The 17,203-nt window shown below is 43.0% G+C and overlaps 1 protein-coding gene across 1 annotated transcript in view; it reads right to left on the bottom strand.

Annotated features, from left to right (window-relative positions):
• Positions 1–16,701, bottom strand: part of LOC103594778 (zinc finger protein 17-like) — a 28,840-nt gene extending 12,139 nt beyond the window's left edge. The window contains exons 1-4 of the mRNA XM_008578041.1: positions 16,462–16,701; positions 14,772–14,807; positions 11,302–11,428; positions 8,561–10,015 (exon numbers count right to left, since the gene is read on the bottom strand). Of these exons, the coding sequence (XP_008576263.1) occupies positions 8,561–10,015; positions 11,302–11,428; positions 14,772–14,795 (1,606 nt within the window). The 5' untranslated portion in view covers positions 14,796–14,807; positions 16,462–16,701. The remainder of the gene's footprint in view (positions 1–8,560; positions 10,016–11,301; positions 11,429–14,771; positions 14,808–16,461) is intronic.
• Positions 16,702–17,203: the final 502 nt, after the last annotated feature.

Raw genomic sequence — 17,203 nt, forward strand, 5'->3', positions numbered from 1 at the left:
TGTTTGCCAAGAGAAGGATAGTCAAAGTAAAACTCAGGCATAGGCCTTAGTGACTGTTGCTTCAGCCAGCCTCAGACCACTGGTTTTCTGGTTTTCCCCGGACTGGCATTCATTTGGACAGACTTTGCTGTAGGCCACCAATAAAATGGGATGAAATTCTCCTTCCTTCCCCATTTGTTTTTTGGTTTTTTGTCCTGAGAGTTAGGCATTGATCCAGAGAGAGTATTTTCTCAGATTTTCTGCATGCTGGGTGTGCAGGTTGTCATGTCTTAGTGTGGAGGTGGCAACCAACCCATCATGTTATAGGAACCAGGCCCAAGGCACACAATCATTACATTCCTACTAACCACTTTCAGCTTTCATAAGGTTGTCTAAATATAAATCCTCTCCTCTTCCAGGAAAAACTCCTGCGTGTTATATGTATGCTCATTACAGTTGTAATCCTAGTGTTTATATTCCTAAATGGCATAACTTCACCAGGATGATTTGGGCCTTCAGTGGCCACTCAGAATATTTCAGCTGAAAAAAAATTGTTAATTTCAGAAGTGCCTTAGAAAAGAAAAAATGTAAGATTTCTCAGGCACATTGAGCAGTAATTTTTTTTTATTGGTATGATCATCCAGGTTCTGAATCAAAAATTGTTTCACTAAAAGTTTTCTTGGCTAAATCCAATGATCAATTTGATAAACTTAAGCAAGAACTGGACCTATTTTCCTAGTAAATTCTCCCCCTCCTTGTTCTCCAGTTGCCTCCTTATAAGCTCTTCCTCTTCCCCTTTATTCTTATGATCGTCGTCCTTCTGCACCTCTTCCCTCCTCTTTCCCAAAAAATCTAAAACCCCACAATGCCAATTACCTCTAAAGATCCATACCTCCCAAAAGCCAGGTATGTAGGCAACTGTCAAATTTAAATCTTGGACCCAGGCTGAATTAACAGCTGCAACTAAAGATTTCCCTAAACCCAAATAATACCAGCAAATAATCATAGAATATTTTAGAATTCTTTCAGGTGCATGTGACCCAGAGTTATGTGACTTACTTCATGCTATGGTTTAAATGTTTGTCCCCTCCAAACAGTATTAAAATGTTGGGACCATTAAGAGGTGTTTAGGTCATGAAGGCTCTGCCCTCATAAATGAAATAATGCCATTATCGTGGGAATTGTTTCTCCTTATTATGGGAGTGGGTTCACTTCTTCTTGCTCTCTCTTTGCTGTTCTGTCATGTGATGCCTTCTGTCATGTTATGATGCAACGAGAAGGCCCCCACAAGATGCCAAAACCCTGGTATTGGACTTGCCAGCCTTCAGAACTGTGAACCAACACATTTCTGTTCTTTATAAACTACCCAGTCTGTGGTATCCTGTTATAGAAGCTCGAAACAGGCTGAAACGTAGCATTTGTATACATGTTGGGCTGAACCTTAGATGATAAATCCTGAATAGCAAAAGCTGATTAGATTGACCCTGATAGGGAACTATAGGATCTCTTTCCACAGTAAACCTGAGGGTCAAAACAAGGCCAGAAATTAAGTTAAATTCTCCTAAAAAACACACCTGAAACATTTGCACTCAAACTCAGTTGGACCAGAGTGGGTACTACCAAACAGAAAACAGCAACTGTTGCCAAGGATGTGGAGAAATTGGAACCCTGTGCCTGTTGGTGGGAATGTAAAATGCTGTGTCCACTATGGAAAAACAGTACAGAATTTCCTGCAAAACGTAAAAACAGAATAGTATATGATTCAGCAATTCTACTTCTGGGTATATACCCAAAAAGAATTAAAAGCAGGGTTTCAAAGAAACAGTTCTACACCCATGTTCACTGCATTATTATTCCTAATAGCCAAAATGTAAAGGCAACCCAAGTGTCCATTTATGAACGAGTGGATAAAGAAAATATGGTATATGTAAATAGAATATTATTCAGCCTTCATAAGGAAATAAATCCTAACACATGCTACAATATGGATAAAACCTGATGACATTATGGTAAATGAAGTAGCCAGTCACAAACACAATATCTGTATGATTCTAATTATACAAAGTATCTCAAGTGGTCAGATGCACAGAGACGGAAAGTAGATGGAGGTTTCCAGAGACTAAGAGAGAAAACTAAGGAATTGTCTAATGGGTACACAGAGTTTCAATTTTGCAAGATGAAAACAATACAAAGTTTGGCTGCACAACAATGTGAATTGTCTTAATGCTACTCAACTATACACACTTAAAAATGATTAAGATGGCAAATTGTATGTTTTAACAGTTTTAAGAAAAGAAAATCAACTGGATAATATTTATGACATAAATAAAAAATCCTTTGAGCAATATTTGTGAGTTAAAGATGGGCTTATAGAACAGTAATACTTACATCTCATTTTGCCAATTGAGTTAAAACTGAAATTGGAGACCTAATTCAAAAACAGAAATTAAAATGAGAAATAGCCCCTATACCTCAACTAAACTCCTGGCAGAAGACTTTTAAATGGCTTCAGATCAAAAAGTTGACAGAAACCAAACTAAACATGTGGCCTTGCAGATCAAACAACTAGGAGGCACGTTTCCCAACTATCAACCTACTGGCAAGGACACTTGTAGATATTGTAAACAGAAGGGACACTGTAAAAAAAGATGGTCCCATTATACAAAAGAAAAACCAAGACAAAGAAAAACCCTTAAATTCAGATCACTGAGGGTCCTTTGAGGAAGAATAGAGTGTCTGATATCTTGCCATACCCTTAAATACTCAAGATTTAAGTATAAATATACATGATCATCATCATCAATTCCTGGTAGATATGGGTGTTACACTTTCTATATTAAATCCTGTCAACTTTGCTCAACTTCTTCAAAATAAATGTAACACAGAAGTGGTAGGTATTTCAAATAACACATAAATTTTCTCTGTCTCTCATCCTTTAATCATAATAATCAGGGCTTTGACTGAACAATATTCCTCCCTACGCTGTGATATCACCCCTGCAAATTTAACAGGGAGAGACTCATTGAACAACACACTGCCAAATGACCTGCAGGTAAAAGAAGAAATTAAAAGGGAAAAGTTTAAGATATATGTTTTGAACTAGATGAATAAAAAAGCCACACATCAAAATTACCTAGCCAAATTAAGTGCTTAGAGTGCAAATATACTTTAAGTAGCTATATTAAGTGCTTAGCATGAGAATATAACTTTAAGTAGCTATATTATAGATGAAGAAATATCTCAATAACCTAAGCATCCAGGTTAATAAAAAAGAAAAATCAGACCAAATAACCCCAAATCAAAAAGAACAAAGAAAATAAGAAAAATTAGAGCAAAACCAGTGAAACAGAAAGCAGAAAAACAGTATAAAAATACACGAATCAAGAGTTTGGATCCCTGTACTGCCCAGCTGTCAAAAAAAAAAAAAAAATTAAAAAAAGATTTGGATATATGTATGTAGATACACCTAAACACACACACACACACACACACACACACACACTTTAATGACAAGCAGTAAGCAGTGACTCCTTTGGGGAAAATACATCATTTGTTCCAAACTCACAATAAAATTAACATCTATCTGTAATAAGAATAAAGGCTTGCACTTATATGTGAAATCTAAAAATGTCAAACTCATAAGAGCAGAGAGGAGAATGGTGGTTACCAGAGACTTGGGTACAGGGATGGATGGGGAAAGGGGAAATGATGTTACAAGGGTACAAAGTTTCAGTTAAACAGCAGGAATAAGTTTGAGTGATCTGTTGCACAGAATGGTGACTACAGTTGATAATAATGTATAGCACATTTCAAAATTGCTGAAATAGTAAATTTTTAAATGTTCTCATCACAAAAAATCTAAGTATGTAAGGTTGATGGATATGTTATTTAGCTTCATTTCATCTTTCTATAATGTAAATGTATATCGAAACATCACATTGTACCCCATAAAATGTTTTCAGTTATTATTTTTCAATTAAAAATAATCTTTAAAAACGAAAAAGTTGTTTTTTCAAACAATAAAATTGATAAACTTTTAGGTAGGCTGAACAAAAAAATAAAGAAGATATCAAATTAAGAAAATCAGGAATAAAGAAAAGATGCAACTCCTGATGCTACATTTAAAGTATCGTAAGGGAATATTATGAAAAAATATTTATGCCCCCAAACCAGATAATTTAGTTAAAATGCACGAATACCTGTATTTCACACAAACTATCAAAATTGACTTAAACATAAACATAAAATCTATACAGAACTGCACTATGAAAATATATATTACACTTTTAATAGATGCAGTTTAATACTTGTGTCAATAATACCTCAATAAAGCTGTCATGAAATAAAGATTTTGTAAAACATCTAGGTTTCTTCTTCTTCTAGAAATATCATCATATCTTGCAAAAGTTGTATTGACTCCATCAACACCCTTTCCCTATGTCTTAGGTGGGCCAACTGATTTAATGGCAGCAAAAACTGGAGAGCAATGAAGGTCACCTCCACCTGAGTCACAAGGAACAATCGCTGTTATAAAATACCCATCCTTGGATTATAATATCTCCCTTCTCTCTGTCATGAGATTCCTTCCTATGAAACTATGGTTTGAAATTAAAGGAATACATAAAGTCTTTGGATTAGTTGCTCTGACAGTGACCTTGACTACAGGAGATGCACAAGGTTTTAGGTTTTTGGAATTCCTGTACTACCTCATCCCACAAGCCATAGTTACTGGCTGATGCACAAGGTTTTAGGTTTTTGGAATTCCTGTACTACCTCATCCCACAAGCCATAGTTACTGGCTGATGCACAAGGTTTTAGGTTTTTGGAATTCCTGTACTACCTCATCCCACAAGCCATAGTTACTGGGACAATTTTGAGTGTCCTTTCAGAGGGGGGCTCATCCACTCTACTGTGGTCTCTCCCACTTCCTATTAATCTAACCACTTCCTGCCCCACCCCCACCCCCCTGAATATGGTTGCCACTGGCCCTGCAAGTCTATAGTCAGGAACATATACCTAGTTTTCAACACAGGACTCCTAGGCAGGTCATGAGAGACAGCTCTCCCTCAACAATGTAAAAGAATATGGGAAATCCCATAGGTTGACATCCAACTCATGCTGCTACCAAATGCTCTGATGATTGTGAAGACAACTGACCTACCCTCAAGCTGACTCTGGGAAATACAGATAATCTTTGTACTCAGGGCAGATTTGATGCAGTACTTCAAACTTTCCCAGGAAGCCTCTCAGACAGCAATGCAGGTTGGTTCAAATGTGGATGGATGCTGATCTTTCCCTTCCTGCTATTCGCTCTGGAGCACACAAAGTACACTAGGCCTCACAAAGAAAAACTGTCTTTTCATTCTAGCAAAGACCAATTCTGTTCTAAACCCACAACACACAGTGCGTAGATACCCAAGATGTAAGGTACCTTAAATAGTAGGACGTTCACTGTCACAAAAATCAGCAGTGTATGTGGCAGGGGAGTTCATGGTGTGGGTGACTCAGAGGTTGGAAATATCCATCCCAAGGGTCACAAAATAACCAATAATGCCCCTGAAGGGAAACCTCTGCAAGCTGCCACCCTAGCCAGCCCATGTCCTGTCTAAAACTGATATCCACACCAGAACAATTCTGGAGGAGGAAATGAGGCCCTAAAGGGTTCAAATGACTGGTGAATCTTCCAGAAAAAAGAGACAGAACACCATTTTAATCTAAGGTGTTACACAGTTGGTAGAGGAGGGACAACTTTTGTAATAGGCACTGGCACTAACATAATTCTGACAAAGGCCTCAGGCAAGTTCAAAAGCGAACATAGTCCACGAAAGCTTCCCGTGTATCTATCAATAGAGGGAATATCCTCAGGGTGTATGTTTGGATGTATGAGGTTCAATTGCTGGCTATCTCCTTACAATGCCAATCTCCAGAGCTTTACTCTGTTGCGTTATTGTGGTGAACAAAGAGCCCATATTGCTTTCGCTCAAGTCTTTCTCCAGTGTGAACTTACTGGTGCTGAATGAGGTTAAACTATTGGCTAATGATTTTCCAACATTCCCTGCACTCATTATAAGCTTCTGGATGTGGACTTGTTTTATAAGATATAAAGGTACTTTTGATGGAGAAAACAATACAATCTCACTAGGATACATGAAGGGCAGAACTATTTATTTACTTACAGCTAGAATGAGAGAAAAACTCAGGTACACCCCACAGGGAGTTGCATCCCAGTGACAGTAACCTGAAGCTGCAGGGGGCAGTTTATGAAAGGCAAGTGATTTGGATTAGCTGTTTCCCAGTTCCCTGTGGATTGACTAATCTGGATTATTTGGGCTGTTATGTACTGGCCCAGAATGTAAGAGCCCCATTAGAGGAGGGGTTGGAGATGTGGACATAATCAGATGCTCCAAAAGTGGAACAGACCAGCCTCTAGCCCTGGGCCTCAAAACTGAGTCAGGACAGTATTTGGTAAGGGGGGGAAAAAGAGCATACATATAAAAAGTGTGGCAGGCTGGCCAGTTAGCTCAGTTAGTCAGAGCACCATGTTATGACAACAAGGTCAAGGGATCAGATACCCATACTGGCCAGCTGACAAAAAATTTTTTAAAAAGTGTGGTACTGAAATATAGACATATATATCAGTAGAATGGAGAATCCAGAAATAAACCATGGCATATATGATCAAATGATTTGAAAAGGGTGCTAGGACTATTCAGTAGAGGAAAGAACAGTCTTTTCAACAAATGGTGCTTGGAAAACTGGATATCCATATACAAAAGCATGAAGTTGGAGCCTTGCCTTACACTATATACAAAAATAAACCCCAAATGGACCAAACATCTAAGTGTAAGCTCTACAAATATAAAACTCTTAAAATAAAAACATAGAGAAAATACTCCATGGCACTGGATTTGATAATGATTTCTCAGATATAACATCAAAAGCATAGGTAGAGGTAGGGCTAGCCCGTGGCTCACTCGGGAGAGTGTGGTGCTGGTAACACCAAAGCCACAGTTTCGGATCCCTATATAGGGATGGCTGGTTAGCTCACTGCAGAGAGCACGGTGCTGACAACACCAAGTCAAGGGTTAAGATCCCCTTTAAAAAAAAAAAAAGCATAGGTAGAGGTAAAAATAGATAAACTGGGCTATAACAAAATTAAAAATTTCATCAAAAGACACAACAAAGACGGGGAGAAAGTATTTGAAAATCACATATTTGTTAAAATATCCAGAATATATAAAGAATTTCTACAAGTCAACAACAAAAAGCAAATAACCCCATTAAAAAATGGGGGGGAAAAACTTAAATAGATATTTCTCCAGATATACAAATGCCTAACAAGCATCTGAAAAGATGCTCAACATCACTAATCATCAGCAAAATAAAAATGAAAAATGCAATGAGATTTTACTTCACACCCAATAGGATATCTGCTGTCAAAAAAAAAAAAAAAAAAAAAAAAATTAAGGCTGGCCAGTTAGCTCACTTGGTTAGAGCACAGGGCTGAGAACTTCAATTTCAAGGGTTCAGATCCCCATACAGGGGGGGTGCCAATGCCAAAAAAAAAAAAAAAAAAAAAAATTAAGGCTGGCCAGTTAGCTCACTTGGTTAGAGCACAGGGCTGAGAACTTCAATTTCAAGGGTTCAGATCCCCATACAGGGGGGGTGCCAATGCCAAAAAAAAAAAAAAAAAAAAAAATTAAGGCTGGCCAGTTAGCTCACTTGGTTAGAGCACAGGGCTGAGAACTTCAATTTCAAGGGTTCAGATCCCCATACAGGGGGGGTGCCAATGCCAAAAAAAAAAAAAAAAAAAAAAATTAAGGCTGGCCAGTTAGCTCACTTGGTTAGAGCACAGGGCTGAGAACTTCAATTTCAAGGGTTCAGATCCCCATACAGGGGGGGTGCCAATGCCAAAAAAAAAAAAAAAAAAAAAAATCAGAAACAGAAAATGGAAGTGTTGGTGAGGATGCAGATAGACTGAAACCTTTGTGCACTGCTGCTGAGAAAGTAAAGTAGCACAGATAGTATGAAAAATAGTTCCTAAAAAAATTAAAAATAGAAATACTACACAATCCAGCATTTCCATTTCTGGGTATCTCCTACACCCAAAAAGAATTGAAAGCAGGGTCTCAAATAGATATTTGTACACTCATCTTCATAGCAGCATTATTCCTGACAGTCCAAAGTTAGAAGTAACCCAAGTGTCCACTAACAGATGAACAGATAAAGATATGTAGTAGATACATACAATGGAATACTATTTCCTTCAAAAAGGAAGGAAATTCTGACACATGCTATTACATGGATGAACCTTGAGGACATTATTCTAAGGGAAATCAGCCAGTCACCAAAACACAAATACTGCATGACTCCACTTATATTAGGTACCAATAGTTGTCAAACTCATAGATACAGAGTGCAGAAACATTAAGCTGCCAAGGGCAGTAGGGATGGGGAATAAGTTGTTGTTGCAATGAGTTCAGTTTCACTTCTGCAAGACGAAAAGCGTTCTGGAGATTAGTTGCATAAAAATATGAATTTACATAATACTTCTGAACTGTCCACAGACATGGTCAATGATAAACTTTCTCCACTGTGAAATCTCTGATGTTTAAGGAGGCTGGAGTTGTACCTAAAGAATCACCCACATTTACAGAGCACATAAGCCTGTCTTCATTGTGGATTTTCTGGTGATGAACCAGATGGGACTTTCTAATGAAGGCCTTCCGGCATTTGCTGCACTCATAAGGCCTTTCCCCAGTGTGGATTTTCTGATGTTCAATAAGTATATGTTTGTGGCTAAAGGCTTTCCCACATTCGCTACACTCATAAGGCCTCTCTCCAGTGTGATTTCTCCAATGTTTAATGAGGTTGGAGTTGTACCTAAAGAACTTCCCACATTCACTGCACTCAAAAGGTCGTTCTCCAGTGTGAACTCTCTGATGTCTAATGAGTCTGCAGTGGTACCTAAAGGATTTCCCACATTCGCTGCACTTATAAGGCCTTTCTCCAGTGTGATTTCTCCAATGTTTTATGAGGTTGGAGTTGTACATAAAGAATTCCCCACATACACTGCACTCATAAGGCCTTTCTCCTGTGTGAACTCTCTGATGTCTAATGAGTGTGGATTTATACCTGAAGAATTTCCCACATTCGCTGCACTTATAAGGCTTTTCTCCACTATGAACTCTCTGATGTTTAATAAGCGTGGAGCTGTCCATAAAGAATTTCCCACATTTGCTGCACTCGAATGGTCTCTCTCCAGTATGAACTCTCTGATGTCTAACAAACGTGGAGCTGTACCTAAAGAATTTCCCACATATGTTGCACTCATAAGGCCTTTCTCCCGTGTGAACTCTCTTATGTCTCATGAGTCTATAGTTGTACATAAAGCATTTTCCACATTCTCTGCATTCATAAGTCCTTTCTTCACTGTGAATTCTCTGATGTTTCATGAAGTTAGCATTGTACCTAAAGAATTTCCCACATTTGCTGCACTCATAAGGTCTTCCTCCTGTGTGGATTTTTTGGTGCTCAACAAGTGAATGTTTGCAGTTGAAGGATTTCCCACATGTGCTGCATTTGTAATGATTTTCTCCAGTTTGAAAGATTTCCTTGCCCTCGGTGTCCCTGTATGGCTTCCACCCACTATGAGGAGCCTGGTGCTGGAGAAGGTCTGAATCGGCAGTAAATTCTTTGCCACCCTCCTTGCAGGGGAAGGTCCTCTCGGCCATGTGAATTCTGTGGTTCTTTGCAAATGAAGGCCTCCAATCGTCCCTTCTGGAAAGATGCTCTCCAATCTGCTGCTTTTGGTGCTGGTAAAGTTCTGCCTCACAAATATATATCTCTTGCTCAGGGTATGTTCCATTGTGCTTAGCCAGGTGCAGAATGTCTTTCAAGAGTGGGCCACGTGTCTCACTAGGCTGGGCCTTCTTCTGGGTGGATAAACCTGACTTTGGAGTTGTGACCTGTGACACTCTCACAGAAACACCTTGCTCAGCAGGAGCCTCCTCATCCTCAGCTCCATGCCAACAACCTGTAAGCAGAGAAGTGCTGGTGAAGTGCATGTTGACTTTGGAGGAGGGGAGCCCCATCAAAAATATGTCAGACACACCCACCAATAAGTCCATGGGACTGCTGACAGGCAATGTAGACTAAAGCCAGGGAGAAAGCAGCCTGCTGAGCAGAGCTGGGCCTGGCAAGCTCCTTTAATGGGAGAGCCCTGAGGATGGGTAAGGACACAAGGGAGGAGACAGTGCAAGGAGGATGGATAGCGTCTCCAACTCGCTTCGTAAAAATGGCTTTAAACAGGCCATGGCTGCTGGTGATTGGTGAGCAGTGTGTAGAAGGTTATGTCCAGACCCAGAGATCCCTGATTGCAACACAGTAGCTGGTGTTCAAGGACTATTAAGGGACATGTGCAGACCTCACAACACCTTAAGTCTAGGTCATATGTTGGAGGTCACTGTGCAAAGAGCAGTAGAAGAGAACAGATGAGAAATGGAGGCCACAGAAGTGGAGAATGTGCGGCAGGGGTTGCCAGGGGCCAGAAATCATAGTAGAAATGACAATTGGGAAGAAAGGGTAGAAATGAGTTGTGGCCACTGACCTTTGCATCAAATAATGGTGGACACAGGACAGGTTACCACTGTGATCTGAACCCAGCTCTGCCACATACCCTTTCCCAGCTCCCTAGCACCAGGACCATGTCCCTTTGAGACTCTACTGCCATTGCTGAAGTAATATCCATCCTCTCAGGTACCCAAGGTCCTCCCCTTAAGGTGACAACCTGTGTGGGACCTGGAAAAGGCCAGTCCGAAGGGAAAGACAGGGAAAGGAACTTGGACAGCACATGTGTAGAGATCCAACCCATGACATCTCACGTTTATAATCACACGAACTTCAGAGAAAAGTTCTACAGAATCAAATCAAAATTAGTGACCAGGTTAGTGCCTGAAATTCCTGGTACAAGAAGACACCAAGAAATATCAGAAAGAGCAAGAGGACAAATTGAAGCACAAAGGTCCCATGAATTTGGACAGAGTAACCCGACCAGGGACAGACAAGGCTGGTGGGAACTCTAAGCCAGCTTCAACATTTCTGATTCCTGAGCCCTTTCTTGAAAGCCTCAGAGCAGCAGTAGATGGGGCTGGCAGGGGAAAGAGGGAAAAGTGCACAGAGCCCAGCCCTGGCTCCCACAGTATATACGCCAGTAAACCAGAAAAGGAAGTTGTACCCATGATCTTGTGGGAAAGCCAGAGCTACCCTTGAGTAAAAGAACACAGCCCAACCCAGGACACTGGGTGGGTGTGAGGACCTTACCTAGTGAGGACAAAAGTGCCAAATTCTCCAGCATCACATCATGGTACAGGAATCTCTGAGCCTCATCAAGGTGCCCCCACTCCTCCTGGGAAAAATATATGGCCACGTCCTCAAAGACCACACGGCTCTGTCAAATTGGGACAGTTCAGTACATAAGCAGCTTCTTTTCAAACTATAGCTTCTTTTCAAACTATGTTTTCTTAAATTTTACACTTATCTATTTAGCACTCAGTCTGTTTTTGTTGCTTGTAACAAAATACCTGAAACTGGGTGATTTACAAAGAAAACGAAATTTATTGCTAAGTTTCTAAGGCTGAGAAGTCCAAAGTCCATCTGGTGGTGGTGACAGTGACACAGGGATCTCACATTGCAAGGTGGTGGAAGCAGAGAAAGCAGAGACAGACAGAGAGACTCTCCTCTTTTAAAGCCCTCAGAACCACTGCCCTGACCACCATTTTTAATCTACTCACTACTGCGTGATCATACAATCCAATTACCCCTTCAAGGCTCCACCTTTCAATTACTATAATAGATCTCCCACCCTCTTAACAGTCACAGTGGGGGCTAAGTTTCTAATACATAAAACTTCGGGGAAACAATTCAAGCTTCAGGAAGTTTTGAGGGGCCATAATTCAATCTACTACATTCCGCCCCTGACCCCCCAAAACTCATGTCCTTTCACATGCAAATACATTCATTTCGTCCCCAAAGTCTTAACTTGTTCCAACTCAAAAGTGAAACAGAGATCCTATTACGGTAATTGAAAGGTGGAGCCTTGAGGAGGTGATTGGATTGTAGGATCATGCAGTAGTGAATGGATTAAAAATGGTGGTCAGGGGTGTGGTTCTGAGGGCTTTAAAAGAGGAAAGTCTGTCTCTTTCTCTTTCTGCTTCCACCACCTTGCAATGTGAGATCCCTGGGTCACTGTCACCACCACCAGATGGACTTTGGACTTCCCAGCCTTAGAAAACTGTAAGCAATAAATTTCATTTTTCTTTGTAATTACCCAGTTCTGTGTATTCTGTTATAAGCAACACAAAACAGCCTAATACAGGCACCCACTACTTTCAAGCTCACACTAACAGCCAAATTTGTTTACATCTCTCCCGCCATGCAAAGTCCATATTCTGAACCATTCCCTTACCTAACTCTCACACACCAAGCCAATTATTTCCCTTGTCCTCAATCAACCAAGGGCCAGGTACCAGACAACTAAGGACAGCCCCTGTGCCCCAGGTTTGCTGGAATTATTCGAACTAGCCAATCCTGACCTATTCGACCTGCCCTGCCTTGCCTTTCCCTTGGGAACCCTAGTAAGGGCTGTGGTTGAAGCTTTCTCCTCCTGACCAAAGCTGGTACTTCACCATGTGGCCCTGCATTATGGGGTGTGCACCCTCCTTGGGGAAACGTAAGGAATAAATGTCTCTTCTTTTAATGTCATTGGCCTGTCCCTGTCATCACTCACCCATGTGGATAAATTAAAACCCCATGGGTACAATCACTGCCACACTTCTCTCTCCAGGTTCTCAGTACCTCTCTCCCACACAGCCATCCCCTGATCATTCTCCTCCACAACACCTTCCCAATGTGGAATTGACACCAGGTCCTGATGGCACCGGTACCTTTTCTCTCCTCATTTCCATTAATCACTGTGTCCAACACACAGAGAGGAAAAAAAAAAAAAATACAGATGGGGAGGGGGCAGAAAAGCACCATCTAGGCTGTGGGGCTGGCATGTAGGGCTCCATCCATCTCCTGCAAGCCAATTTCCCTGGGGTCCCCCAGATCTTGCCTCCCAGACAACCAAACTTATGTGCCCTGTTCTAGAGCCTGGGGCCATCCAGTCACACTCCTCCTGCCTGCACATCACTCTCTGGGCAGCACCTCTATCACATCTTTGGCCCCTCCACTACTGCAATTGCAAAGATAACTCCCAGCCCACAGCATGGGTCTCTCCTTTGCCTCTTAACAGGCCATTCTGCACATGGAAACCAGGTAGTATATGGCAAATACATCCAGCATCCAATTCAGCCCCAGTCCTGCCCCAGAACACCAAAGCCCCCTAGAGCTATGGGCAGCCCTAAGCCCTGCTTCGAAGGTCTTCCCACCTGGCCCTGTTTACTTCACAGTTAGCCACCCAAACCCATGTGAAGACCTCACGTATACATGGCTGCCTCGCACTTCTGAATTGGACCTGTCCCACGAGCAATCAGGACCACCTGTCCTCCACCAAAACCTCATTCAAATCCCAGTTGCATTGACCTCCAAGCCTCATCCCCACCCCTACCCAACCGAACCAAGGTTTAGCAACTCTCCTAACATCCCATTTTCCCCCTCAACGTCCATATCATTTCCACTCTCACCTCAGAAGCCTTGCTCCTACACTCCACTGTCACATGCACACTTCCCCACAGACACTCGCTCCCTCATCACTTTTGAGACCCCACCCCCACCCCACACCATCCAGGTGCCCAACCGAGAAACCCAGTTCTCAGCCTCCTCATTCCCATTCCTTACCCCTGTACAGCACTGCCACCATAACTAGAGATGCCGCCTCCTAAATTCCAGAGTTTTGTTCCAGTCCACACACCAGCCACCATGTTGTCAATGTCTCCAACCTGAACACCTCCACTAGGAGTCTCTGGAACATTTGTTACGTGAACAAAAACTGACTCCTCATATTCCCTCTGAAAATTCCTCATGCTGCTTACTTCCCTCACCTTAGTTGATGGAGCATCTATCCTACCAAACAAGACCAAAAACTGTGGGACTATCCCTGCTTCTCTTTCCATCCCACCTCCCCAGCTCCCTTGCTTTCTACATCATAAAATGTGGGCAGCAATAGTTCAAAATATACCTAGAAGTCAACCGCTCCACAGCCACCACTCGTGTCCAGCCATCACTAACATCCACCTGGGCTGCTGCAAGAACATTCTGCCACGTCTTCCTGCCTTTACCCTCACCTCCACAGGTTGTCCTCACCTCTTGCGCCAGAGGGAGTCTCTTAAATCTCAGCCATATCACCTGGCTTGTCTGCTCCAAAACTTCCCTAGTTCCCACCCTCAGATTAGAGGCCTGGAACTTCAGGCTGTCATTCCAGGTCTGATGTCTATGTGCTTCCAGCCAGCTCCCATACTGTTCCCCATTCCTACAAATACAACAGACGCTTGCAGTTCCTTGAACATCCAACCTCAGTCTCACCTCCAAGCATTTAAACATTCTGAATCCTGTGCCCAGAACACTTAGACACATCTTACCCCACCATTTGCCAAAAATGGAAACCACTCCACCTAACCCAGGACTGAATTTAGGATACCTAGCCTGGTGGAACCATACAATCTTAAGAAATAGGACAGAGAGAGAGAAAAAAACAAAAAAAAGAGTCTCAAGACACCATCTTTCTTTATATTGCCAAACCATCTGGGAGATAACTGGGGTAGGTGACAGGTAGGAAACCCTCTTCCACTCACCTGTGCAGGGTCCATTTCTGCCATTGCCAGGGGGCCCTGAGGGAAGAGAAGGCCATGAAAAATGGGCAACCATGGTAAGATGCTATAGGCTAAGCTGGACCACCACCTCATCTGAACTACCCTGGAGCAAAATTACCTCAAGGTGATTGTATACACTCAGTTCTTCAGACCTCAGTGCTGTCTCTTAGCAGCTCTGTGACTCTGGAAAAGGACTGAACCTCCCTGAGCCTCAGTGACCCATTTGTAAATAGGGGATAAAAAGGGTTTATAGCTCATAGGGCCCATATTGGTACAAACAGTAGTAGCACATATTATGTATCAGCTGTTAATGTCAACAGGATTAAACATTCTGAATAGGTTTTCAGAGCAAGTGTACTAGGAGGGTTTTGAAATTTGGGATGCATATTTTTAGCATTTTAAAATTTTAGAGAGGCGGGCCAGTTGGCTCAGTTGGTTAGAGCAGCTTGCTAGGGGACCTTGACTGGAGCTGTCGATCATCTCTTCTTGCCCTAAGATGAGAAGGAGGGGAGGAAGGTGTGCCCTGGTCTGGAACCCAGCTGCTCCACTAGCCTTAATGACCTTCCTCTTGTTCTACAGAGAGTGGTCCTGAGAGTCAGCCAAACCTGTAGGTGGAGAATCTGCACCAGCTTACACCTCAGTTTTCAACCTAGGACAGCTTTTTGCTCCATCTGGGCCTCCCTTTTTGTAGACATAGGCCAGAATCGTTCCTATGCCAGATGTGCACCTTATGGAGGGAGAATCAGGGTTGTGGACCCACCACCCTCTGCCCTTAAAAACTCAGCCCTCCCCTCCCTCACCACAGAGCCCATTTAAAATAACAACCTTAAGACTTCCCTACTCAATCTGATTCTAAGGCCAAGCCCTGGTTCAGTCCACACCCTACATCCCTTTGATACCTCCAACCCAGCCCTGTTCCTCAGACTCCAGACCTTCATGTCCCCCTAGCCATGTGACATCTCCATCTTGAAACATTTGACAGTTACCACGTTCAAAGTCCAACCCATGGTCTTCTCCCTGAAACCTGCTCTTTATGCTGACTTCCTCAACTCCATTCATTCAAATGTTCAGGAAAAAGGAAAACAAACAAACACACCCCTTGAGATGGTTCTTCACTCCCTATCCTTATTCACATATTTATGCAGCAGAAAATCCTATCCGCTCTACCTTTCAAATCTACGCAGAATCTGCTCACAACTTCCCTCTACTCTGCCACCACTCTTGGCCCGGCCACTATCATAATTCTGGGTCTACTGCAGTGGCCTCCTCACCTGTCTCCATTCCCCATCATGTTTTTCCCAACTTTAAACTTCTTAACTCTGGATATGCCCCTCCCATTACCCCTTCAGGCACAGTTTCCATGGCTCCCACTTACTCAGGCTGCCATTCCACCAAACCCTCGCTACCCTGCAGACACAAGACACCCCGAGTTTCCCCAATGCTTGTTGACTCAGTAGTACCTACAAGGCTTTGCACACGCCGGTCCCGAACAGGAACTCTCCCCCACTCCTCGTCACACTGGGCGAAATGGGACCCCACACACAAGCACGCCCCTGTCTTCTGAACACAGGGACCTGACCTGCAATGAACTCGGCAGGCGCCTCTCAATCCGGGCTTCAGCACTCGGAGGTGAGGGTCCGGCCGGGGCAGGGCCTGGAGACGCAGCACCTACCTGAGTCGAGTTCACCGACGTGGCCTCCGCCAACCGAGCCAAGGATGAGCGGGGTCGGGAGTGGCGGTGACAGTGGCTGGAAAAAGGCACGGCTGCTCGGCTGGGCTTCACGCCTGCCACTGTGCAGTGGGGACCAAGCGTCTTCTCGCCCTTTTCCGCTCCGTCACCTCGGTGACGACCAAGCGTGCCATAGACCTGAGTGTATGAAAAAAACAGAGATCACCCAAAATGGCCACCGCTCGGAGGACGCCAGAAGTCCCGCCCTCACGTGCTGCGTACGCACGTAAACGTCCCTCCCTAAGCCTTCATTGGCTCAGCAGCGCCGCCGCGGCCCGTACAGACGTCAGCGCACGGATGTCTTGTTTATGTAGTTTCCATGTCGCTCCCGGACACGTCTTAGTGCGTTGATCACGCTCTTACATGACGTATAAAGGCACGGTGGCAGCGTGAGGGATGCTGGGAAATGGAGTTCCGGGGCTCCAAAGACGGATCGGGGCTTGGCTTGTTCCCAAAGCCGATGTCCCCCAGATACTCTCGGAGTGCAGTCTAGGATACTCACAGAAATATTAGGGACCTATTATTTCAGACTCCACGAAGCACAGAGAGTTCCCAAAGTCTACATACACATCCAAACGGACACACCATAGTGTAAACGCACTCTGTCTACTCACAGTTATCAGCTATCTTGTCACTTTTCAAATATGGTACATGTAGAGTTAAGCTTTGCAATCAGTTTAATAAG

Source organism: Galeopterus variegatus, unplaced genomic scaffold (assembly GCF_000696425.1).
Source record: "Galeopterus variegatus unplaced genomic scaffold, G_variegatus-3.0.2 Scaffold1620, whole genome shotgun sequence".
In the NCBI taxonomy this organism is placed as follows: Eukaryota; Metazoa; Chordata; class Mammalia; order Dermoptera; family Cynocephalidae; genus Galeopterus; species Galeopterus variegatus.